The sequence below is a fragment of the Diabrotica virgifera genome, chromosome 10 (assembly GCF_917563875.1).
Source record: "Diabrotica virgifera virgifera chromosome 10, PGI_DIABVI_V3a".
Classification (NCBI taxonomy): domain Eukaryota; kingdom Metazoa; phylum Arthropoda; class Insecta; order Coleoptera; family Chrysomelidae; genus Diabrotica; species Diabrotica virgifera.
Genome location: NC_065452.1, coordinates 47358780 through 47385809, shown reverse-complemented (window position 1 = coordinate 47385809; position 27030 = coordinate 47358780). Strand labels below are relative to the sequence as shown.

The 27030-nt window shown below is 34.4% G+C and overlaps 1 protein-coding gene across 1 annotated transcript; it reads right to left on the bottom strand.

Annotated features, from left to right (window-relative positions):
• Nucleotides 1-27030, bottom strand: LOC114338100 (membrane-associated tyrosine- and threonine-specific cdc2-inhibitory kinase wee-1.3-like). The gene is made up of 4 exons (XM_028288681.2): nt 26554-27030; nt 4290-4407; nt 879-994; nt 1-105 (listed from the first exon to the last, which is right to left on the bottom strand). The coding sequence occupies exons 1-4, from the start codon at nt 27028-27030 to the stop codon at nt 1-3; spliced, it is 816 nt and encodes a 271-aa protein (XP_028144482.2).

Below are 27030 nucleotides of genomic sequence, written 5' to 3'. Positions count from 1 at the left end.
TTATAATCCTGAGTTTGAACAAGAAGGTAAGTTCAACGTATCTGACGAGTTTTCTTTTTCTTGTGTTTCCGCCCAACAACCCTGAATGTTTTCTATATTGATGGTCTAAAAAATATAGATAAAGATATTAAAACAAATTAGGCATAGAATTGTAGGTAACGATATTCTTCAGAATTGAAAAATGTGCCGAATTGTCAGGGTGATTAATAACAACGTGAAAAGCAACTTCTGCCCCACGATCAGGAGACCGGTTTCGCCATTTATGGCTCGTCAGTCGAGCTTTGCCGGACAGACGAAAGCAGAGAATATTCTTTCCGTATATCCAAAGTCGTTATACAACCATGCAGTCATTCACAGATTGATGAACTCTGTGAAGGTGTGAATATTCCATTTCGTATATTAATTAAATATTATTTTCATACTTTTTAAAAAGTAGAAAGTGTCAATTATTTCCTTCTTGTTTGACGTCCTAGGTATTTTCTAATAAATCACAGGCGCCATCTAGTGTCCTCAAAGTAGAGGGACAGATAGATTCCTTACCTTAACAAGCAAGGTAGGTTGCTTCTAAATAATTCAGAATGCACCAGTCTGTGAATGACTGCATGGCTGTATAACGGCCTCGGATATACAGAAATAATATTCTCTGCTTTCATCCGTCCAGCAAAGTTCGACTGACGAGCCATAAACGGCGAAACCGGTCTCGAGATGGCGGGACAGACGAAGGTGTGAATTTTCCTTTTCGTATACTATTTACATATATTATTTACATATATATATATATATATATATATATATATATATATATATATATATATATATATATATATATATATATATATATATATATATATATATATATATATATAGTTTAAACTAACCGTATATACTTGTCGCTCTCCGCTTATCCACCTTCTTTCAACTTCTTCCATTTCTTGCAAATTGAGTATGTCCTCGGGAGAAGGCCTATCGGCAGATTCCGTTTCCCTCATCCATTCTACTGTTTTTTTAAAAAAGTCAGGCATTGCTAAAAATTAATAAATGAATTATACAATGTGTCCTATTAAGTCTGCACCATAAATATGGAAAACTTTTATTTTTAGTTTTATCAAAAAAAAATTACTGTTCATAAAAAGTTGTAAACGATCTAAAACCTAGAATGCAAAAAACATCGAATATTTAATTTTCTTATAGTCTAAGAGCTAGTGAACCCTCCGAGTAACGGCCTTCCTGTAAGGCTAGAAATTTGTATAGTGATAATTCATAGCACACCAAGGCTAAAAACCATGACCTGGCAGGCATCAGCCCTGCACGTGTATTTACCAGGTGAATCGAAAAGTTTATCGTTTAGGGGGTAAAATAAACTTTCTCCTGTAAAGTTTAAATTTAATTATGTGTTTAAGTAAGTCATTTAGAAGAAATGTGTACAATGACAGGCGATTCTGAATAGCATAAGACCTTGCCAGGCGAGGGGAAAAATTAGGGTTTTTTTCCTAAAATTATTTTTTTTGCACCAAATAAAGTTTTTTTTTGGGTTTTTTGAATCATTCCAAACAGAAAACGTTTTTTGTGATTTTTCTCTTAGGTTAATAGTTTTTGACATATAAGCGATTAAAAATTGCGAAATCGGCAATTTTTAATCCTGAATCGGACATTTAACTGAAAATTTCAATGTTGCCAAGGTAAGTAGACATTCTTTAAACATCGATTGATTAAATCCCGAAGAGTTTTTTGCAATACAATATCGAAAACCCCTTTGTTTTTTAATTGCTAATCAAGCGGGCGCGACACTAGTATAAGTGACACGTTTGAGTTTGCATAAATTCATTATCTCGAGAATGGGCCAGTTTGAAGAGAAATCCTCAGACAGGTCGATATTTTTATTTTTAAATTAGGACTTTTTGGCATAAATATATAATACTAATGACGTCATCCATCTGGGCGCGATGACGTAATCGATAATTTTTTTGAATGGGAGTAGGGGTCGTGTGATAGTTCATTTGAAAGGTTATTTAATTCTATATTCAGTAATATAAACGATAACATAATGGCCGATTTCGCAATTTTTAAATTTTTAATCGCTTATATATCAAAAAGTATTAACCTAGAAGAGAAAAGTCACTACAGACATTTTCTGTTTGGGATGATTCAAAAAACCTAAAAAACTTTGTTCGGTGCAAAAAAATAATTTTAGGAAAAAACCCTAATCTTTCCCCTCGCCTGGCAAGGTCTTATGCTGTTCAGAATCGCCTGTCATTGTCCACATTTCTTCTAAATGACTTACTCAAACACACACTTAAATTTAAACTTTACAGGAGAAAGTTTATTTTACCCCCTAAACTATGCACTCTTCGATTCACCTGGTAGATACACGTGCAGGGCTGATGCCGGTCAGTTCATAGTTTTTAGCCTTGGTGTACTATGAATTATCACTATACAAATTTCTAGCCTTACAGGAAGAGACGGTTAGTCGGAGGGTTCACTAGCTCTTAGACTATTACGCTCGGTTTCATAATCAGTTAAAGTGGACTTTAAGTTTTAAATTGGTACCTTTATCAATGCAATTCATACAGGGTGATTCATTAGTAGGGTAAAGCTCAATAGCTTCGCTATAGTAATAGATAGCAATAAAAGCTAATAACAAAAATTTTAGCCACCTTTGAGCTTCACATTACAAAATTAGTTAGAATGTTACAGGGTGTTCGATAACACAGTGACAGACCAAACTTATGTTTTTTTAAATGGAATACCCTATATTTTATTTTAAATTCGAAATCCTGTTAACTTCTCCATCACAAAAATATAAAGATTAAAAAAGATTAAAGTTATGTTATACAGGGTATTTACAAAGTTTTAACTTATTTTATATGAAAATCGTAAAAAGTTCAACTCCCTGTATAAATAAAAATAAGCAAAACAATGGTTTATTAATGCCATATTTTTTAACGTATTGTCAAAATTTTCAAGAATGGTCGATATTGCTAATTTTATTTATATCAAATACAGGGTGAGTCAAAACGCAAGTACATTATTTTCTCAGTAATTTTAAATGGAACACCCTGTATTTTATATCACTATTGAAAAGTACCATTACCGTACTTTAATTTTTAGATAGCATTCCCTATGTCTAAATTTATTAGTTTTCGAGATAGTTTCATTTTTCAATGGACCAGTAGCGTGACCACCCAAATCACCAGAATTTAATAAACTGGACTGATTTTTTTGGGGTTACGTTAATAATGAAGTTTATACAATACCTCCAACAACAAGTGGGATGAGATGAAAAATAGAATACAAAGTGTATTTCGATGTGTTAATTTACAAATTTTCCGTAGAGTAATTAGCTCATTCAATGATCGTTTTTAGGTGTACATAAATGTGTTGAGAGATAATTTTGAACACCTTATGTAATTAAATATTAAAAATATTTTATTAAAAGTAGCTTCTAATTTTTTCAAACATGTTTTTTTGCAAAATGTATTACTGATAAATTATGTTTTGTTCTTTATTTGTTACATTGTTACATTTACATACAAAAGTAGTGTTTAATTGTCTTCACAAAATATTGTATTTTGTGTTTGTTTGTTTTTTTGTAAAATTTATTACTAATTTTCTTTGTTTTTTTGTTGCATTTACATAAAAAGGTAGTTTTTAATACAAAATTGGTTATAACTTTGTAAATACCCTGTATAACATTACAAACCTTTATATTTTTGTAATGGAGAAGTTAACAGGATTTCCAATATAAAATAAAATATAGGGTGTTCCATTTAAAAAAAACATAAGTTAGGTCTGCCACTGTGTTATCGAACACCCTGTAACATTCTAACTAATTTTGTAATGTGAAGCTCAAAGGTGGCTAAAATTTTTGTTATTAACTTTTATTGCTATCTATTACTATAGCGGAGCTATTGAGCTTTACCCTACTAATCAATCACCCTGTATGGGTAAATGTCAACGTTAAAGTGAACTTTAGTTACTGTTCACTTTAAGTTGGTTATGAAACCGGGCGATAGTCATATATTATAGCGGTTTGTCAAAAAATATTAATTGTGTGTCCATATTTTCGTATATGGTTAAAAAAATTGAATGTTTGGTGATTGTATTTTAGGTTTTAGAACATGCAGAACTCTTTATAAAGAATAGCTTTTTTTCATAAAACTAAAAATGGAAAAGCTTCCTTATGATGTTGACTTAATTGAACACACTGTACTTATTATCTAGACTAGCTGTATATATCCAACTGGATGCTGACTTTCCCTTATTTGCTAAGTGTCGTAATCAATACTTACGGGGATTATAACACTCCCTGAATACCATCATCTTTTGGAGAGTCCCTCCAAGATTATACATGTCCCTTTTATGAGAATAGCTACCCGGTCGGGCACGTTTCGCTGTCGCTCCCTCAGTCTGTAAATTAAATCAAATATTGAACTTTTTGATAGGGTCCTTATACGGTCATTAATAATGACATTACTTTATCAGAATGACATTGATAATGATCGTGTACGCTTGACGAAGTTGAAATGACGAACAGTAATGATGTGAATGCGGATTTTCTGATTTCGGCACATCATAGATCACCGAGCTTCAAAGATTAACACACATCTTCAATACAACTACAACAGCCAAGAAATACAATATGATAATATCAGCAGAAAAAAAAAATTAATGTATGACAACATCTAAATACCCACTAAGATGTAAAGTCGAAGTTGATGGGAAAATAATAAAGCAGGTAATCTTTATTTCAAGTTAAGAATAGAACATTACGCTTACGGAGATCAGTATTTCCAAACCTCCGCGTACGGGTAAATACTCGACTGCCGATATACGATTCATTCTAATCAGTACGGCGTGACATCGACGCGCTTCTATCGTCCATAAGAAATACATGGGGCTATCTCCGCAATGTTCTATTCTAAACGTGAAACGCTCTGTAGCAAGGTTTAGATATCTGGGAATAGATATAGGGTAAAGTCGGGGAATGCCGGCCATCAAATTTTTCGATAGTAAACAATATTTTAGCTGATGTAACATGCTGCGCCATCTACCAGAACACTGGTGTGACTGTATTCTGCTTTAGTAATGTGACAGATGCTTAAATATATTTTAACGTGTTTTCTTATAGTGTAAAGGAATTCTAAAAGGTATGTTATCACTAATATTTTTAAGTAAATAATTAGAATAAAATTTTTATTAAAACAAATATTTTAATTACAGATGCCCACTAAATATCACAGAAAAACTGCAAAAGCTATGTGGTCTTCAGACCAAATGGAAGCCGCGTTAAATGCGATTCGTAATGGTAGAAGTACCAGGGAGGTTTCTAGGACATTTGGTATTCCTAGAAGCACTCTTCAAGACAGACTTAGAAATGGTAATGCTGTTTCGGGTCCTAATATGGGACGTCATCCTGTATGCATAGTGTGACCAACTAGCCCGAAAAATTCGGGACATGGTCCGAATTACGAAGTCGTGTCCCGGCGTCCCGGACCAGGCTTCCGGGCCATCCGAATTTTAAACGTTTTAGTAAAATTCTATTTTGAAATTTTGAATACGTTATTCTTCTAATTCGCATCAAATTGAATTGGTGGGACGAAAAAAAGTCGACAATTTTTAGAGTTTAATTCTAATACCACATCCAAAACGCATGCATTTTATATCGATGAACTTTTTTTCGTTTCTTTATTTTAATTATAATTTTTAGAAGACGATACATTTTTTCAGAAGACGATAATTATCGTCTTCTAAAAAAATGGCCCGATTTTCATTGAAAAGTTCCGGATTTCAGGTATTTTTTTCAGTCTTGTCCCGGATTCGGCTGAATTGGAGTTGGTCACACTATGTATGCACCACAGAGAACGAAAAGCTATTGGCAAGTCAAGTTATCAAAGCTTCAAAATTATTTTACGGTATAACACCAGTGGAGATTAAACGATGTGCATTTACTTATGCAACAAAAAATGGTATTAAAAATTCGTTTTCCAAAAACAGTAACTCTGCTGGTAAATCTTAGCTCAAGGGATTTCTTAAGAGGAATCCCAATATTAGTTTAAGAAGACCTGAGCAGTATAAACCGAATAACGGCTTTTAACAATGAAGAAGTAACTCGCTTCTACGACAATTTATCCAATGTGTTGGACAAGTATAAATTTCAATCCACTAGAATTTTTAATGCCGATGAAACCGGAATAACAACCGTCCAGAAACCTGTAAAAGTATATACAGAAAAAGGACAAAGAAGAGTGGGTTTCATAACTAGTGCTGAAAGGGGCAAAACAACCACTATTATGTGTGCGATAAGCGCTTCTGGCATTTATGTGCCACCATTATTTATTTATGCCCGGAAAAGGATGAGCGCTAAGCTCAAGAGAAATGGTCCACCCAGAGCCTATTTTACTTCAAATCAGGCCCGAGGCACTACATAATTTTCGGACCCCTAACAAAAATTTAATAGTAATAATAATAAATTTTTAAATGTATTAATTATTTAATAGAAATATAGTTGTACCAGAAATTTAAATTTTTATTAACAATAAACACAATTTATATTTTTAACATTGTTGAATTGTTTAAAGTGCAAAAACTACCGTGGAATTTCTCTATAGGTATTTACCTAGGTACTTACCTATTATTATAAAGTCCTCACGTAAGTATATTATAAACCAGCGGCTCCAACCACAAGTAGAAAATATTAATTGGAGAGTATCAGACGGGCTGCAGACGGGGAAGATCGACAATGGATCAAATATTTACAGTCAAGCAGGTCTTGAGCAAATCATGGGACACGGCATTCATGTTCACAACATGTTTGTAGACTTCAAACAGGCATACGACTTAGTTAAAAGGAACAGACTATACCAGCGTTTCCCAAATAGTGGGTCGCGACCCGGTACCGGGCCACGAAAGCAAAATGCCGGGTCGCCTGGCTTTGACGAATACGTTTTTTTTTATAAATAAAAAGAGAGAATTAATAGCTACCATAAAGAATATGTTTTTGAATTTTCTCAGAACGCTCAATCTGAAAACCTTGTACTGGCTTCTTATGAAATATCAAAATTAATTGCTGAAACAGGTTATCTACACACAATTGCCAAGAAATTAATAGTTCTAGCAATGAAAATAGCAGCATCTCGGATAATATGTGATGAAAAGCAGGAAAAGCAAGAAGTGAATTCGCTGGCTCTATCAAATAACACATTAAAGCGTAGGATTGTGGAGATGGCAGATAATATTGAAGAAACTATTATATGTTACTTAAAGGACTATAACTATTTTTCCTTGCAACTCGATGAAAGTACAGACACATCAGATAATGCTAATCTAATATGTTTTGTAAGAGACGATTTTGAAAATACTATTCACGAAGAATTTCTATTTTGTAAATCTTTGTCAACAAGAACAACAGCTGAAGAAATATTTAATCTAATTGCTAGAGCTACATTAGTGATAATGGAATTGAATAGAATAAATGTGTGGGACTTAGTAGCTATGGATCACGAACAATGGCAGGCACTCATACTGTACTTTTTCCGGGGATCAAAGCCTTAGCACCAGAATGTATTTGGGTGCATTTAGCATCCACAGAGAGGTATTGACTGTCAAAAAAATGCCACTGATTTTATTAACCGAATCTATGAAGAAGGTTCTATGAAGAATCTATGAAGAACCGATCTATAAACCGAATCATAAAATCTCGCCCACTGAACTCACAAAGTATTCTCTGCTTTGTGCAGAGAAATGGGAAGTGAACATGAAGATCTTAATTTGCACTACGAAGTGCGTTGACTATCAAAAGGGAATGTTTTAGAAAGACCTATTGAATTGAAGGAAGAAATTTCAATATTCTTAGAAGCACATCCACCAACGGCTAGGAATGCAATATTTCAATTTAAAGACAGTTTTCATGATGTCAATTGGTTAATCAAGGCAGCCTACCTTTGTGATATTTTTGACTTCTTGAACAATTTAAATATGACATTACAAGGTAGCAATGTAACTGTATTTAAAGTACAAGAGAAGGTGGAAGCTGCAACAAAAAACTTAATTTGTAGACACGTCGCGCGGAAGCAGGAAATTACAAAGCTTTTGCAAAGCTAACAGAACTAAAAAAAATAATATCGTAAATTCATTGTCGGATGAAATTTCAGCGGCTTTCAAGAAACACCTGCTAGGACTGGAGGTCCTGCAAGAGGCAAATCTGAAGGAATACTTTCCCCCATCCACAGTAACAAAGCGTGAATAAGGTATCCATTTACAATGGACGTATGTTGAGTCAGTAATTGAACTATCGTGTGATAAAGCACTCAAAGACATATTAGAAAAAATACCATTAATAGATTTTTGGCTGCTTTGCCGCCAGGAGTAGGTACCCAGTTTTAGCAGAAAAAGCGATAACATTACTAATTCCTTTTGTTACGACCTATAAGTGTCAGATAGGGTTTTTAACAGTGCTTTTCCTTAAAAATAAATATTGGAACCATTTGGAAGTCGAACCGGAGCTGAGGATAAAATTAACATCTACTTCTCATTAATATCACAAACCATTATCATCAAACCATTGTGATTAATATTTGATTATTATTTTGTTATATTACATTTGTGTTTTGAGTGTTTGAGCAAATGATTCTTTATTAAAATATATAAAACTGTAATAAATATTTAATTATGTTTTCTTGTACACACACCAGGCTATGCAAAAAATTAGTGGGCCACGAAAGATAAGCACAGAAATAACCGGGCCACGGAAAAATAAGTTTGGGAAACGCTGGACTATACTATATGAACAGCTTATTTCAGAAAGGGACTCGAGTCATGTTAACTAACTTTCGAGATATGTATATGTCTGGATATAAACTGCTTTTCTGTAGTAAACGAAAAGTTCGCCATACGATTTGTCTATTATTATAATATATTTAACCTGGTTCCTTTCTACAATAAACTATACGTCTACCATCATAGTGAATAAATCCATTCTTAACAAAAAATACCAAAAGACTGACTTAGGTCCCTTTCTGAAATAAGCTGTTCATATATTGGCTGAATTGGCAATACCACACAAGCTAATTAGACTCATTAAAGCCACAATGTATGAAACTCAGGTATGTGTACGAGTACAAAACCACTGGACACACTTTTTCAAAGTTTCGCAGGGATTAAAGCAAGGAGATGGGCTGGCCCCAACATTGTTTAACCTGGCACTGGAGTATGCGGTTAGGCAAATACAAACTGGACGAGGAAACCTCCTGACCAACACAACCGTTTAACTGGTCTCTTATGCCGATGATATTAATATTATGAGTAGAACATGAACAGGAGCACAAGAAACATACGCAGAGTTAAAAAAGCAAACGAAAAGGCCAGGTCTGGAAATTAACACAGAAAAAGACAAAAATATAGTCCCACACATATCTGAAGATGACATTGAAACGGTTGGAAAGTTTACATACCTGGGAGTAGAAATATGTATATGCCAACAGATCAGAAGATGCAGATATACGAAAAATAATACCGCAGACAAACAGAGCTTATTTAGTCCTCTCCAATATATTTCGGTCTAGAAGTGTCTACCGAAATACAAAGATGAGAATCTATAAAACCTTAATTCGACTAATAGCATGCTAAGGCGGTGAAGTATGGATCCTGAAAGAAACATCCAAAAACAAGCTCGACACATTCGAAAGGAAAGTACTGAGGAGAATACTGGGACCTGCGAGGGAAAACAGAATCTTCACAATTCGATACAACAACAAGCTTTATCAACTTTATAAGGAAACACCCCTGTTAGACTTCATTAGAATACAAAGATTGCAATGGGCTGGACATGTGATAAGAATGGGAGAGGATAGGCTACCAAAAAAGCAATGAACGCTAGGATGCAGCGAAAGAGACAGGTTGGAAAGCCTAGAAAGTGCTGGGAAGACACAGTAACCAGCGATGCACAAGCATTTTTAGAAGTCCGTGTATGGATAAGAGCAGTCACAGATAAAAAAGTGTAGAGGCAAAAAATAAAGGAGGCCAAGGCTCAATTTGGGTTGTAGGGCCATAGAACAAGAAGAAGAATAACATAATGGGAGGACGAACTTCCTTTTTGCGCACTGTTTTGAGGTGTAAAATAAGATAATATTGCATCTTTTTGTCCCTGCCGTTTCTGTTCTCTTAATTTTTGCTTTTTTCGTTTTTCAGTGTCACTTAAATAATAACGAAACGATTACTTAGATAAAGAAAATAAGTGTTTAAAGAAATTTAATAAAACGACTAATGATCTAATGAATATATTAGTTGAACTAACTTAAAAAGCACAGGACTGAAAACTAATACATACAAGCAAGCAATACCTTATCTTTGCATAAAACGGCATTAAACATCAAACTAAATATTAAAATTTTTAAAAGTGCATTTTAAATAAATATGACAATACGTGACGATAGCTCGTTTTAATCCTACCTCTTGTTATTCCTTCGGAGTGGTGTATAAATTTTGTTTATTGTTATTGGTGCCGACAAGGCAATCTATTATACCTACTCTTATTGCAGTTTTATGATGTTTATGGTTTAAGAATGGTTTATGGACTTATGGTTTATGAATATCACTCTAACCTAATTTGTTATCATTTCCTGTTCGTAAAATGAAATAATTTTGAAAATTTATTTTGTTTTTTCAATACAAAATTTCTTTTAGTGATGTTTTCGGGCCCCATTAAAATGCGGGCCCGAGGCAGGGGCCTCATGGGCCTAGTGGTAAAATAGGCCCTGGGTCCACCAGCTGCACTCTATTGTTGTACCGATAATGGTTGGATAACTGAATCGGTGTTTGTACAATGGCTTCATCATTTTCAACAATTTGTTAAGGCGACCAAAGAAGATCCAGTGCTACTAGTTATTGACAACCATGCTACGCATTGCACGCTGGAAGCCTACACTTTCTGTAAAGAAAATGGAGTTATTATTGTTACTATCCCAGCACACACGTCGCATCGGCTGCAACCATTGGACATTTCTTTTTATTTTGCACTAAAAACTGCTTACAATACGGAGTGTACCAACTATTTAAAAAGTCATGTACGTGAAAGAATAACTACCAATGAAATAGCAGAGATATTTAACAAAGCCTACAGCCGAGTGGCTACACCTGAAAAGGCAGTTAAAGGTCTCGAGGAAACAGGAATATTTTCAATAGATCGCGACCGTTTTACAGAGGAAGATTTTGCCCCTGCTGTAATTTTTGCTCCTGTACAAGCTGTTGATACCAATGAAACTCTTCAAAATAAAAATAAAGTAACACCAGAAGTTCCTGAGGAGAATGACAATCATAAATCCGCTGATGGAGTTTCATTTTCTGATTTGTTACCATTACTTGGACCATCAGGAATACAGACAGCAAAGAAGCAGCAACGCAACAGTAAACAACATTCAGAGATCTTTACATCCATTCCAATGAAAGCATTATTAGATGAAAAAAAAATGAAAAAAAAAACTACAGAATATGATGAAAAAAAAATGCAAAAAATAAAGGTATTAAACGTAAGCTAAAGATGATAATTCACCCGATCAAACACAAATCACAACTACTACAATCAGAGCAATCCCTAAACGCAACTGCAAAGAGACATTGACGAGAACTGTCATAGATATTTCTGAAGAAGAAGGTGAATCCGATGATGACTCATTGGAAAAGGAAGTTAATGAAGATATTTGTATCATATGCGGCGATATGGGAAAACACCCGAAGATGTGGTTGCGTTGCGTAATGTGTGGTCAGTGGGCACATGGCACATGCGGCTTGTGTAGACACTGAACGTAAAACGTTTATTTGCCATTTTTGCCTTTAAATAGTAAATTGTATTCTAGTAGTTACTAGAATGGTTACTTCCACCTTACCGTGGAAGGTAATGACGGCCAATGGATATGTTTAAGAATTCCTTTGTATATTTTTTAGTTTTGTTCTTTCTTTATTTTGGTAATATATATTTGGTTTCTTTGTTTTCTATCTTACATTTGACAATTTTTTAGAATTTTTGTGTTATCAATAAAGATGATATTCACAAAATAGCTTAGGGGGCCGGCATTCCCCGACTGTACCCTAACTATTTACGGAGATGTTGAAGAAGAAGTACGACAGCTAACCTTAAAAACAAGTAAAGCGACGGGATCTATTAATGACACAATCTGGAAGAACACGCCTAAGACAAGACACAAAAGCAAGAATCTATAAAGTAGCAATTAATCCTATACACGGCGGAGACAAGACCTGACGCATCTAAAACGAGACGACTACTAGAAACAACAGAGAGGAAAATATTTCGACGAGTATCAGGGAAAAGTCTGTTGGATAGGGGAGAAGCGAAAACATAAGAAGAGCATGAAATGTAGAAGACATAAATGGATGGGTGACAAAACGGAAACAGGAGTGGAATGAACAAATTAGTAGAATGGCAGAGGATAGGATAGTACGAATAGCACGAGATAAGTCAACAAATGGACGAAAAAGTATTGGCATTGCGATAATTTAAACAATTTAGGAGACTAATATTGAAGAAGAAACAGCCTTTAAAGCCTACATACAAGAAAGAAAAAGAAGGCATATGTGTGTGTGTGTTTGGCATCAGACAAAGTCTATTTGCCACAGACTATAACGTAAGAAAGATCAAATGGCTACTTTCGTCCTAATCACAAAATTAACTAATATGTCATAGTCGGTTCACCGCTAGCGGGACCCGCTTTTAAACGTTTTCAAAAAGAATGCACGTCTTTAAATGTACACGAACATAGTCAAAGCAGGTCCGCGCGGGCCAACCGCCTCAATCCGCCTGACCGCTTTTGCTAGAATGAGAATTTAGTTTTTTCCGCGCGGTTTTAATGTTTACTGCAATGATAATTTAGTTTATTCGCTCTTTTATAATAAGAATTAATAGTTTTCCATGGATTAATTTTATAAATAATTGTACATTATAATAAACAAAAGTAATAAAGTCAATCTTATTGAAACCGTAATTTTGTGTGACTTAGGTATTTCTAAAACCATTCCAGTATTAACTATTAACTAAATCAGTACTTGAAAAATAAATTTACAACAAAACTACTTACCTCAATGTTATAACAAGCCTTTCTTACGGAAGGATAGCCTGCTTATGTAAATTACACCAGTTTTTAATTAAACGATACTCCTTCTTCTTCTTAAAGTGCCTATCCGTTCCGGATGTTGGCGATCATCATGGCTATCTTGACTTTGTCTACCGCAGCGCGGAACAGTTCAGTGGTAGTGGTATTATACCACTTTTGTAAATTTTGAAGCCAGGAAATGCGTCTTCTTCCCGGTCCCCTTTTACCATTTACATACCTTCCCTTGGAGAATCAGTTGGAGAAGGCCGTAACGTTCTTGATTTCTCATTATATGTCCTAGATATTCTATTTTTTTTTTGTTTTGATGGTTATGAGAAATTCACACTCTTTCCCCATTCTACGCAGGAATTCCACGTTAGTAATTCGGTCAACGCAGGATATACGTAAGATGCTCATAGCCGATCCGATTCATAGATGTAACAGTTAGTGTCCAAGCTTCCATTCCGTAGAGCAGAACTGTGAATATATAGCATTTCAACAGACGGTATTTTGTTTTTAATGATATGTCTCGACTGTTGAAAATGGGTCTCATTCTAAAGTATGCTGCTTTCGCTTTTATTATTCGCTGTTTAATTTCTGAGTAGTCCCATTCGCTATTTAAATTCGTACCCAGATATGTATATTCTCAACTCTTTCGATATTCTGTTGGTTAACTGTAAGTTGAGCGTTTAATATTGTTTTTAACGATACTCCACTTTCTCCAAAATATATTTAAAAGTCTCTTGAGTTATTCTCATATACTGGAAGAATCGTTCATTATCTTTGAATTTTTGAAATAGATGATGATATTCTCCATAAATTAATCTTTCTCGATTAATAGGATGTACATCAACTCTCTTTCTTTTCAGTTTAGTCAAAACAGAATCTAAAGCAATTATATCATCATCGGAAGACGACATTTTGCTACAAGTAGTAGACGCAACTGCCAGATTTGAACGATCTCTCTCGCTTTTACCCGTCTTCACTGTGTTACCATACCCGCGCGCGAGAACCGCGCGGTTTGCCCGCTAGCGGAAACCGCTTTCACTATGTGTGCCGCCATCTTTTATCAAATAAAGCAAGGAGTGCTGAAATGTTTACTGGAAGAGGAAATTTTATATTATTTAATTCCGTCATTAGTTCCAATGTTTCAAGTGTATATTTAGTGCAGTCGAAAAATATATGGTTTAAGTCGCCTATCGACATATTATTGCAAGAACATAACGGCGAATCTATTATATTTATTTTGTGTAAGTGCGCCGGGAAACGACCATGATGTAATTTCAACCTAGTAATGATTGAAGAATATCATCTGGATACAGGGAAGGTGAGATGAGGAATGCTCTTTGGCAAATCTCTATGTATCCTTTAATAGTGACTTTGCGATTTTTCACTAATACTTGTATATAATGATTCCCAATCGCTTCTAATTTTATTTCTGAAAATCGCTAAAAGATCGTTTGCGTCTGTTTCATAGATAATATTCTCTAAATGGCACGCGTTCTTAGCTGCTATATCTACATGCTCATTGCCAATAATACCAGCATGTCCTTTCACCCAAATGAAACGAACTTTTCTGTCAAGCTTTCCCAGATATTGAATAATTTTCCTTATGTCATATATTATAATGTTCATATAATGTTTTGTTGGGTGAGAAAGTAATGCCAATAGTACTGACTGAGAATCTGTCAAAATAGCAATTTTCTTAACCTGATTTTCTAAGCACCATTGCAGAGCTCTTTTAATTGCTAATGCTCCGGCTGTAAAGATAGAAGTAAAGTCCGTCACACGATGCAGCTGTGTATGACCAGTGGATGGTACATAAAAGGCAAAACCCGAGCTGTCCCTAGTCTTTGATCCGTCTGTGTATACTGCAACTTCATTATCCTGTGCTCCCAAAATGGATTTCAAGATCACATTATTTAAGGATGATAGATTTGATTACACAGGAAATATGACCCTCGGTTTAACAATTAAGGTGCCATATTTGCATTCGCAAAGTGGGTATTTACTGTGGTTATGAATCCACTTTTCATAGGGGTAGGTATCAATACAAGCATCAGCCAAAGGAGGGGAACGTTATTTTGGCCAGTAACGATTGGTGAGATTTTCAATATTAACTAAGTTAATTTTATTAGACAAATACATATTACATGACCTATATTTATTAACCATATGTTTTGCAGCTAAATACTGTCTACGAAGATATAAAGGAGGTTCTTGTGCTTCAGCAAGAATTGCATGATTTGGTGATGACAACATCGCGCCCAAGCATAACTTAAGTGCTTTAGCTTGGATGCGATCCAATATGTTTAAGTTACTGGTAGAATCTGATCCGTATAGTATACATCCATAATCCACAATCGATCTTATGTAAGCTCTATAGAACATGAGAGACGTATTAGGGTGAGCTCTCCAACTTTTTCTGCATATAACATAGAATAGAATAGAATAGAATAGAAATATGCTTTATTGCCATGAAAATTTTTACAATTTTATCGACAAAGCTTATAAATAGTAAAAAAAAAACAAAACAGTAACAATCCAATTTACTAAAATTACATAAATCGTCAATAAGTTAAATAAAATAAATAAATAAATCGAAGTTAAAACAGAAATAATCAATTGCAAATATTTAAATAAATTGCAAATCCATAGTCTACCTAATAATTAATAAAAAAGTTTAAAAGTTAAAAAGTTAAGCTACTGCATATGACACCCAAATATAGATAAAAAAATAATAAAAATACTACTTGTGCAAAGGGTACTGTAATTTCTTAGTTATTGACTAAAATAATCTTCTACTGAATAATATGGTCTTTCAGACAGGTAGGCTTTTGTCAGTTTACGGAATTTGGGAAAAGATGGTGCAGATTTTAGTTGTAGGGGGAGATGGTTGTACATTTTTTTTGCGGAATATAATATCGATTTCTTTACTAACTCCGAGGACGGGGTCGGCAAATAGACGTCAAACGTAGAATTTCTCGTGAAGTAGTGATGATTAGGTCTTGGTGGAAAGACATGTAGATGTTTACGAATTAAGCAAACAGTTTCTAAAATATACAAAGATGGAAGGGTTAAAATTCCGTGATCTTTGAAGTAACTTCTGCAGTGTGTTGTTCTTCTGAGGCCAAACAGATATCTTATAGCTCTTTTTTGTAATTTGAAAATAACATCGAATTGGGCAGCTGTATCAGAACCCCAAAAAGGAAGACCATAACGAAGATGTGACTCGAACAAAGAAAAATATGTTATTTTTGAAGATGCTAAATTGAGTTCATTCGAAACAGATCTTATAGCATAGCAGGCTGAAGACAGTTTCTTCCGTAACAAATCGATATGGAGGGACCATTTAAGGTTGCTGTCTAAAAAAATGCCAAGAAATTTTACAGAATCAACGGTACTGATCTGGCTGTTATTAAGAGGTAAGGGTTGAAGAGCTCCTTTATAAGACAATGCTACTGTTTTATCTACGTTAAACGAGAGTAAATTTGAGTCAGACCAGGTTTTTATTGTAAGTAGATCAGAAGTTATAGCAGCATGAAGAGTTGCAATATTTGAGTTGCTCCAAGTGATACTGGTATCATCAGCAAAAAGAAAGATGTTTCCATCGATTTTTAAATTAGTGATGTCATTAATAAAGATAAGGAAAAGTAGAGGACCCAATACTGAACCTTGAGGTACCCCACATACAATGTTTTTGAGACTAGAGTCTTTATCATTTGCTCTAACCAGTTGTTTCCTACCTTCCAAGTAAGATTGGAACCAATCTAAAGAAATGCCTCTAATTCCGTAGAAATTTAGTTTTTTTATCAAAATGTTGTGATTTACACAATCAAAAGCTTTGGCATAGTCACAAAAAACGGTGGCAGTGCAAAGATTATTGTTCAGTGCTTGATATACCTCATGTAGTACAGAAAACATGGCATCAGTGGTGCATTTATTATTTAAAAAGCCGAACTGATTTTGTGATAAAATGTTGTTTTCAACTAGAAAGGACATAAGTCGGGCTTTTATGAGTCTCTCAATAATTTTGGAGAGTACCGGTAGTAGTGCAATAGGTCTATAATTGCAGGTATTATATATTTCACCACCCTTATGAAGAGGAATAATGATGGCTGTCTTCAGGTACTCTGGAAATTTACCTTTCTCAAAAGAATCATTAATTAGTGAGATGAGGACTTCTAACACATTTTCTGGAAGATTAGAAAAAATTTTGATCGATAGACCATCAGTACTACAGGAAGATTTGCTTTTGATACTATTAATTGTTTGGATTAGTTCAGATTTAACGACTGGTTTTATAAAGAATGAATTAGAGACCTTTCTTGAATTAGGGAGATATGAAATGGGATCTTGTTGTGGCAAAATAGTTGATGTAATATTTTTACTCACATTAACAAAGTATTCATTTAGATTTTCAGGGTCTGGAAGGGAAAATGTTTGAGCAGTGTGGGTTTTATTTCGAAGATCGTTTATTATGGACCAAGTTTCTTTTGCAACACTTTTGGAGCTTCCCAGGCGGTTCTGGTAGTAGACTTTTTTAGCTGATTTTATAAGTTTAAGATAGGTTGCCCTGTACTTGATGATATATTCAGTGATAGAGACGTTGGTAGTAAATTTCTTGATATAGAGAAGAGAACGCATATTCTTGGAAGATATTCGGATACCTTTAGTAGTCCAGGGTTTGTGATGTTTTGGCTTAATTGCAATTAAAGGAAATGCTTTATTGAAGATACAAATAAGCTTATCTAAGAATTCACTGAAATTATTATTCACGTCCATGGCAGGAAAGCGCCACTCAGAGGTTAAGCATAAATTTTGGAATTTACGAAAGTTCCGGGTGGAAAAAATCCTGCCTAAACGTCGGGTTTTCGAGGAGGGTTTGCTGGAGATATTAAACTTCGTATAAACTGCTTCATGATCAGATAGTCCAGCATTAATAATTGTAGAGTGGACATCAAGTGGTGAGAAATCTGAGACTGTATAATCAATTATGGTAGATGAAGTTTTTGTAATCCTTGTAGGAGAATCAACGTGCATTGTTAGACCATACGATTCAAATATGTTGACCAAGGATATTCGTGTAGCACAAGCAGCAGCATAATCAATGTTAAAGTCCCCGAATAAAATTTTTCTACTTTTATGGGGCAGGTCATCTAACAAATTTAGCAGGTTCTGAAAAAATAGTTCCACGGAAGAAGCAGGTGATCTATAAATGCAAATAATATAAAGATTAAGATTCTTATTGTAAACTAACGAAAACTCAAAGGAGGCTTCACTTAACAGAAAGTCATATTTTGTTACCAAAGAAAAATCATTACTCGTAGACAAAATTAGTGTCCCCCCATAAGCTGAGCTTGGACGATCATACCTAGCAATTGTGGTGTATTTATCTACAAACAAAGGCTCGTTGACTTCAAGCCAGTGCTCTGTAACCGCAACTACCGGGGGAAACCCTAATTCCTCTAGGAACAAAAACAATTCATCAGTTTTGTATCCTATAGAACGAATGTTAATCAGAACCATGCTAAAGTTGTTATCACTAAAACAATTTGAGGATTCTAGTCCCTCAGAACACGTCGTGATGTTTAAAAATTTCGTTTTGGAGAGGCAGCGGAATAGTAATTTCGGTGACATTCCCTTGATTTTTGCAGGTGGATAATTCTTTCAGAAGTGAGAAAGGACCTATAAGCATTAAGATCAGCTTCCACCTCATCTGGACCAATTCCATAGGCATTGTTGAAGTCTAGCAGAATTTGTCGTAGATCTTCTGTCTTAGTGGGAAGTCCCTCGGAAGCCAAAAAGAGTTTAACGCTTGTGTTGGTAAATCCATCGTAAAACACTGAAGCTGGTTGGTCATGTAGATAAGAAAGATGAAGTTTAATGGCTTTTAAGATATCCGGTTCCCTTAATCTGGCTAGAAGATATCGACTATTAGAGTTACTGGTTAATCGAACTCTTGGTGGGGTCAAAGGATCCAGATTTATCGATGGTTCTAAAGTATCCTTCTTAACGAAATTTATTGGCGAATGGAACGGATTCTTAGATTTACAAACTTCGATGGCTTGCTTGTCTGTACGTATGTTTGTGTTTTCTACTTCATCCTTGTTCTTGCGAGAATTGGTAATTGGATTTTCCAAGGTGACAGGGCTTCTGAGATTCTTCGGATTCTTATGTGACTGAGATGAAAGCGTTGGTTCAGAATAGGAAGATTCTATAGACCATTTAATGTTAACACCATGTGGCCAAATTTCCTTATTAAATAATAAGTTAATAGATGTTTTAGATTTTATACCTATTTTGAACGAAGAGCCAGTTGTTGTGTCGGCATCTTTAAGGAGTGCGTAACATCTAATATATTCCTTAATGCATAGCCTCTCTTTAATATAGTGCACCACTTGTATAGGGGTGTACGTTGGGGACAAGTTACTAATAACTACAAAGTGACATTTATCTTCTGTACTTTTTAGCTTTTGCTCTGGACTTGGTTCTAAATGTCGGGACACTTCAGTTTGGGTACTTGCGGTATAGTAGATATATTTTTAGTAAGACTGCTCATTTGATTTGAAATTTCACCGATATTTGAAGAGAGTCTTTCTAATCCCAACTTAATCTCAGTTGAATTTGTGTCTTGGATTTCAACCTTGATAGTCTCGTCTGAAGAGCCGAAAAAAACTGACGATATATTAAAAATGTCGTGTTCTATCTGTCTTAGCGATTTTAAAACCTTTTCAGGATTCAGCACGTTGTTTAGTTTGTGGATCTCGTCAATTTTTTTCGTAAGATAGTCCAATTTACCGTCATTTTTAGTTAATAGATCATAAGTCTCGATGAAAACAGGCAAATTGTCATTTAGTTTTTTAGTAACTTGAATTAAGGCCTCAAAGTTCTTTAAAGGTATCTGATTTTTTGATAAATTTGTAATTTTGTCGTTTAAATATCTTAAACTTGGAGAGTCACATATTGTACAAAAGAATCTAAGATGGGAAAACTTTTGGTCCAATAGGGCTTTAGTAGTGGTTTTATTTAGTCCCGTACATCTCATACAAAAATTTCTTCGGCAATCTCCGTTACATCTTAACTGATTGTATTTATCTGAGTCAGAATATTGGGTAAGACAATGTTCACAAGTATACGTCATTTTCAAGATTAATTGATTACGATGTGCAAAAATTAACTAGGTCGATGTGATGGTAGTAATAAAAAAATTGAAACACTTACAGCTAGTATTCACAACACATAAATCAAAACAAATAACAAAATGTGTAAACACAAGAAACAAATCAAAACATACATCCGTACACTTCCACAACTTTAAGTAAATGTAGACCTTTCTCACATCTTTGCTTAATATAGCTAATATGATTGGTTCATAGCAATTTACTATCCAGGACAATGCCTACATACTTATAACTAGTAACTGAAGGTATAGTATAATCATCGATACTAATAAAATCTTGTGTCCGTAATCTGTGCCTAGTAAAGCACAGTGTACCGATTTATCAGACGATATACTAAAACCAGAATAGGAAAGCCACCTCTTTAAACAACTCACAGCATGGTTCACTTTTTGCAAACAGAGATCATATGTCTTATGGGTGACATATAGACAAATATCGTCCGCGTACTTTATTATTTTCATATTGTCATCCAACAGATCATGCAAATCAACTATATATATATATATATATATATATATATATATATATATATATATATATATATATATATATATTAAAAAGTAAAGGACTTAGAATAGATCCTTGAGGCAGACCATTGTATATAACGCGTGGTCCATGTAATATGTTATTGTGGTCTCGAACATATATTTTTCTATCCTTGAACATATACAAGATATTGGTTGATACTTTGGCATTAATACCCATTTGAATCCTTTTCTTCAACAAAATATTCAAATCTACCACATCATATTCTCCTTTTAAATCAATAAATAAGCAGAGCAGGTATTCATTTTTTGAAAAACAAATTTGAATATCGGTCACTAAATTTGTTACAGCGTCTAGTTCCATGACCCCTCCGAAATCCATATTGCGCACTCGGTAAAGCGTTGGTTTCCTCGAAAGCGGCACCGACCAACTGCGACCGTACCACTGCGATGAATGACGTCATAAAAAACTGTACCACGCAAAATAATAGCATTGGTTTCCAAGGATGCGTAGGAATCCACCGCTTGCTGAGTTTGAACATTGAATCAAGAACCTTGAATTTTTCACCGCAATCTGACGTAATTCATCGCAGTGTTACGGTCGCAGTTGGTCGGTGCCGCTTTCGAGGAAACCAACGCTTAATAAAGCGTTACTTTCAACAAAATGTTCTAACCTAAGTTTGATCAATCGTTCAAACGTTTTTGTAAAGCATGACATTAAAGAAATTGGACGGTAAGATGAGGGCAAACTTAAGTCGTTTTGTGGTTTAGGAATGAGGCATATGATAATATTTTTAATTTGTTCTGAATAGTCTTGCTTCATCCACCAATCATTAAATATATTTAGTAAGTATAGCTTTGCAACCTGTGGAAGACTACATATAATTTTGTAAGTGAAACCATCTAATCCGGGAGCCGTACTGCGAGAAGTTTTAAGTGCTAAATCAAGCTCAGAAATATTAAAAGATTTTGACATTAATCAGAATTTTCATAATTTAAAGGTTTTTTATCTTTATTTTCCGAAAGAAAGTTAGAAACAGATGCCGGAGGCCGGAGCTAGATTATCTAATATTTTACTTATTAAGTCTTCAGACAGAGGAAGCGTTTTTTTGGAAAAGGATTTATTGCTAATAGATCTAACCACATCCCATATTTTTTTAATTGGTGTACTTTTATTCAGTTGATTTACGTATGATATGAAACTATTCTTGCGTTTTTGTGTAAAGAATTGTTTAGTTTTAGCAGCTATATTTTGATAAGCTATGTAATTTTCAAAATTGGACAGTTTTTTTGTATTTTTGTAAATATTCTTTGCGCTTCGATATCATATTTTTACATTCCTCATCCCACCAATAAGGCAGATTGGTACGTGGTGTAAATGGTTTTTTTTGGCATGGAACCGGAAGCTGCCGATGCAATTGAATCAAAAAGAAATGCTATTTTTTCCGTATTGTTTTTAAAATTATTTAGTGAGTTTTTAGCAAAATTTGCTTCTATATTATTCTGAAAGAGTTGCCAATTTGGCCGTAAATCATTCCACTTAGTCGTGGGATTAATTAGAATTGACGAATAATTTGTCTGAATTTTAATAGTAATTGGGAAATGATCTGAACCCAGAGTATCTAATGTTACTTCACATGATATTTTATCAGCTAGATGAGGATATATGATTGTTAAGTCTACTGCAGATTTACGACCGTTAGGTGACATTCGTGTAGGTGTACCATCATTTAGAGTTACTAAATCAGAATTGTCCATGGCTTCTACTAGAATTTTCCCATTCTTATCATCTAGAATTGGATCCCATGAGCTGTGGTGAGCATTGAAATCACCACAGAAAATGGTAGAGACAGCAAATTATTCAAACAGATTAGACCAATCCTCCTTGCTTACTTTTATGTCTGGCGGTTTATAAATTGATACAATATTTACTTCTAATTTAGGAATATGAACTGCACATACTTCTATACGAGAATTAAAGTTGTAATTAATAGGTATTTTTGTAAAGTTAAATTGTTTACTGATGTAAATGCCAACACCTCCATAACCATAATTCCTCAATTTTTGTATAGAGTTATAGCCTTTTAGACGGAAATCGTAACCCGGTTTTAGCCATATTTCTGATAAGACTAAGATATCACAGTACGTCGTATTTATAAAATGTAATAAACTCGCTTGATTCCACAAAAGAGATCTACAACTCCATTGTAGGATTCGAACTATGCTTTTATTGATTTGTTCTGTCATTTTGGGTTATGTTATAATTGCTATTTTCTAATATTATATCTTCACTATTGCTCACTTTATCAAATATTGAATTAATAAAACTAATAATATTATTATCATTTACCGATTTTGGATTTTTTTATTGTGTCTATGACGAAAGTAGATATTTGGCTAATTATTTTCTCTTTGAATGTCATAAATTCGTCACGGTAAGGGTTTGGTAGAATTGAAGTGTGAGGACGATCTATTCTTTGCTTTGGCACCGGCAAAATGGTAGGAGTCAAAGTTGGAGAAACTGGAGGAGAACTGTATTTTCGTCGTTTCTTACTCTGTGTGGAATCTTGTGCATATGAACTGGTTCGATTAGTTTTAGGATTAGATAATAAATAACTGGATTCATTGTTTGTAGAAGTGGGAAGTTCAGGGAAATTTTCTAAGTTATTAAATATGGCGAATCTGTTGTTGGTAGCTATTTTAGCCTACGAAGGATTAAGATAGATAAATTCAGCTTCTTTAAAAGATATATTTTCGAAGGCCATTATTTTTTTAATCTCAAACTGCTTTTTATACACAGGACACTCTCTAGAAATAGAAGGATGCCCACTGTTTTGACAGTGACAGTATCACAACTTAAATCTTTTGAATGATCTATAGAGCATTGATTACAACGCGGTTTACCCCTGCACTGCGACTGAACGTGGCCAAAGCGCAAGTACTGTAAACACTGTACTATCGGGTGTATATACGGCTCGACAGGAAAATTTACCGTGTTAATTTTGACACAATCAGGGATTTTATTACCTGCAAAAGTTAAAACAACAAGCTGTCTCTTTACATATTCGATTTTATTTGTATTATTATCAACTATTTTCCGTGTTAAACGTTTGACCTCTGTGACTGGACTATTAGATTCTATCGCCTTTAAAATAAAATCTTCCGTAAAAAGCTATCAACCTCTCTAATTATGCCTTTTTTATGGTTGAACAATTTAGGAATATATGCAATTAGTTCATTAGAAGTAATAATTTTATGATTAATTAGCGAATTTGCAATAATACAGGTTTTAAAAATAACTTTGACACGTTTTAAGCCAACAGGTTTGATATCAAGAATGTCTTTTTTAAATTCATCTACCTGCTGAAGATAAAAACCTATTCTAACCGGAAAATGCTTGCCTATGTTTTTATTTGTACTCTCTAAAAAACACAATAAGGCCCTATATCTCTAGCAGAAAATTTATTACTTAAATCATACGTCCTTTCAACTGTTGTTTCCATATCCGTTGTTTGTTTAGATTCCGTTGCTCATATTAAATAATAATAAGTTACCTTACCTTAGTTGTGAATTTACACAAAATAAACAAAGAAACTACTAAAAATGTTCGCAATTATAAAATAATTAACCTAATCGCTTGATCGCACCAAAAACACTACTTTCTCGAAACAATGTTGATACGAGACTGAAGAAGGCATATCGTTACTATAAACGGGAAGGGATACTGTCATTACTAATGATCGTGTACGGTGCGGTGAATCATTACCGCATCATTACTCAGTGCACCTGCCTGGGGAAGTATGCAGTACTTATTTAAATATTTTGTATTCTTACTTCTAATATTTTATATATGACTTAAGTAATTATGTAATACAGTAGACTCCCTCTATAACGAGAACTGAAATTGCGGACTAATTTCCTCGTTATAAGTGGATCTCGTTATATCAGACAACAATAATACTGAAATGTTTTGAAGCCTCTTACGTAGTTTATTAGGTGTCTATTGAGATCAATGAGACTGATCATGGTATCAACCTGAACAATGAGACTCGTATCGTAATCGCCATCGTAAATTGTAAATGTCCTACAATATTCAATATCGGTCGATAAAGGAATAAGTTTATTTCAGGCGGTTATAATAAGGTTATTACAGCGCTGGCCTCGATAATATCACAGATGCTAGGCATTTCTATATACAGGCAGTTGGAGTATTTATTTATTGGCATTACTGCTCTAAAAACAGGTAATGAAACATATTCTTCGATTTCATTTTTCCTCGTTATAACCAAATATACCTCGTTATAGAGGTGTTATAGTTCAATAGGAATTCATGGGACATCTAGTGTCTAGTGTTCGTTATAGAGAGCGTACACTGTACTAAAGATCTCATTCTTACCATTCTATTTTCGTATTTTCAAATACATAGTTCCGTGTAAATTGACCTGTTTTCATAGTTAGCACTGGATTCTTCATACTTTGGGTAAATATTCAATGAAAAAAGCACGCTGCCTTTGACAAAAGGTACTATTGCCTTTCAAAAAAACACACCATATGCTTCACCGGAACCGAACATCTAATTTCTATTAGACAATTTATTACTCTGGCCTAAATTGAATGTTTATATTACTAAAGAGAGAATTGAACAACCTTTCAAACGAGCTACCACACGTCCCCTATTCACATTAAAAAAATCATCTATTGCCTATCACGCTCAGACGGATGACGTCACTAGTATGAACTATATGCAAAATTGTAATTTAAAAATAAGAATCAACCTGTTTCGGGATTTTTATCTAAAATCGTCCATTTTCGAAAAAATTAATTTTTCCTCCTAATGAAGGGATGAAAACTGAAAAAGCGACCCCCATTAACCAACAAATATTCCACCTTTTCAGTCAGATCATTTTACAGTTTAAACATAATTTAGTTTCGATCACGTTTTGACCAATTTTGAACACTGTGCAACGTGACACTGAACGTATTAAGACGGCAAAAAAAATTTGCTTTTGTTCGGTTCTATGAGCGTTGATTCTTTTTACAGTAGGTAGGCTGCTAATCTGGCTCACCAACCCCCTTTTCGGAGCACCATTTCTCCCTTCCTCGTCGGCCTTGACCTTTCCTTCCACTGAGGATGATCTACAAAGGCAGCTCCATACCTTCAATATCGCAGCAAACAAACTTAAACAAGTTAGAAGTAGACGGCAAAATTGTAGAACAAGTAATGAAATTCAATTACCTAGGAGTAGAGATCACTAGTGACAGGAATATAATAAGAACAGAGACCACAACGCAAGTAACAAAAGCAGTAAGAATAAGTGGTTGTCTCCGAGAAACCATATGGAGAAACAAATATCTGACCACGGAAAGCAAAATAAAAGTATACAAGACAACAGTAAGACCAATCCCAACATATGCAGCGGAGACAAGGACCGACACAAGAAAGACGAAACAACAAAATCAACAATATCGAAATGAAAGTATTAAGATCAATAGCGGGCATATCATTAAGAGACAGACAAAGCAACAAAAGTATTATACGAGACCGATGCAAAATTCAAAATATTAACAGATGGATAAAAGCAAGAAAGAAAAATTGGAACGAACATGTAAAGATTAGCGAACATCTGTAAAAGCAACAAGCCGTATAGCAGGAGATCCGTTGGAAGGCCGCCGAAAAGGTGGAAAGACAATGCACAGTCAACAACAACTGAAACAGAATAAGAGAGAGAAAAACAGGAGTAATCCTAGTCGCACGAAGAAGAAGAAGAATTTTTTTGCACTTACCTCACTTTCCTCTTCTGGTGGTAGTTCCAGGATGTTACCAAAATCCACGAGCTTGAAGCAATTACCGTGTAGTACAATATTCGTTTCTTTAATATCATGATGCACCATTGATTTTGAATTGAGGTGTTGGATCGCCTTACACATGTCGTAGAGAAGATCCCACAAAAAGCTTTCGGGTAATTTTCGTGTGTTTTTGTGCAACATGTAATCTGAGAGGTCCATTTGGGATAATTCTAACACCAAATGGACCTCGTCGTTTTCTTCCCAAGCCATATAGTATTTAAGAATATTGGTGTGGTATCCAATTTTTTCGTAATTAATCATTTCGTCGTACTTTTGGTCATACGTTAGTGTTCTTAGGGGATTTTTAATCTTTTTAATAGCGTATAATTTATTATCAAACTTATGTTGTGCCTTGTACACAACACCGAATGCCCCATGACCCATACTTTTAATTGTCTTGTATATTTGCTCCAT

Excerpts from the sequence above, each read along its gene's own strand:
- LOC114338100 (XM_028288681.2), bottom strand. The coding sequence starts at position 27,030 with ATGGAGCAAATATACAAGACAATTAAAAGTATGGGTCATGGGGCATTC. Across the intron at positions 4,408-26,553 it reads CACCAGAAGAGGAAAGTGAG|ACTGAGGGAGCGACAGCGAA; the intron begins GTAAGTGCAAAA and ends TTTAATTTACAG. Across the intron at positions 995-4,289 it reads CAGGGAGTGTTATAATCCCC|AATGGATGAGGGAAACGGAA; the intron begins GTAAGTATTGAT and ends AAAAAACAGTAG.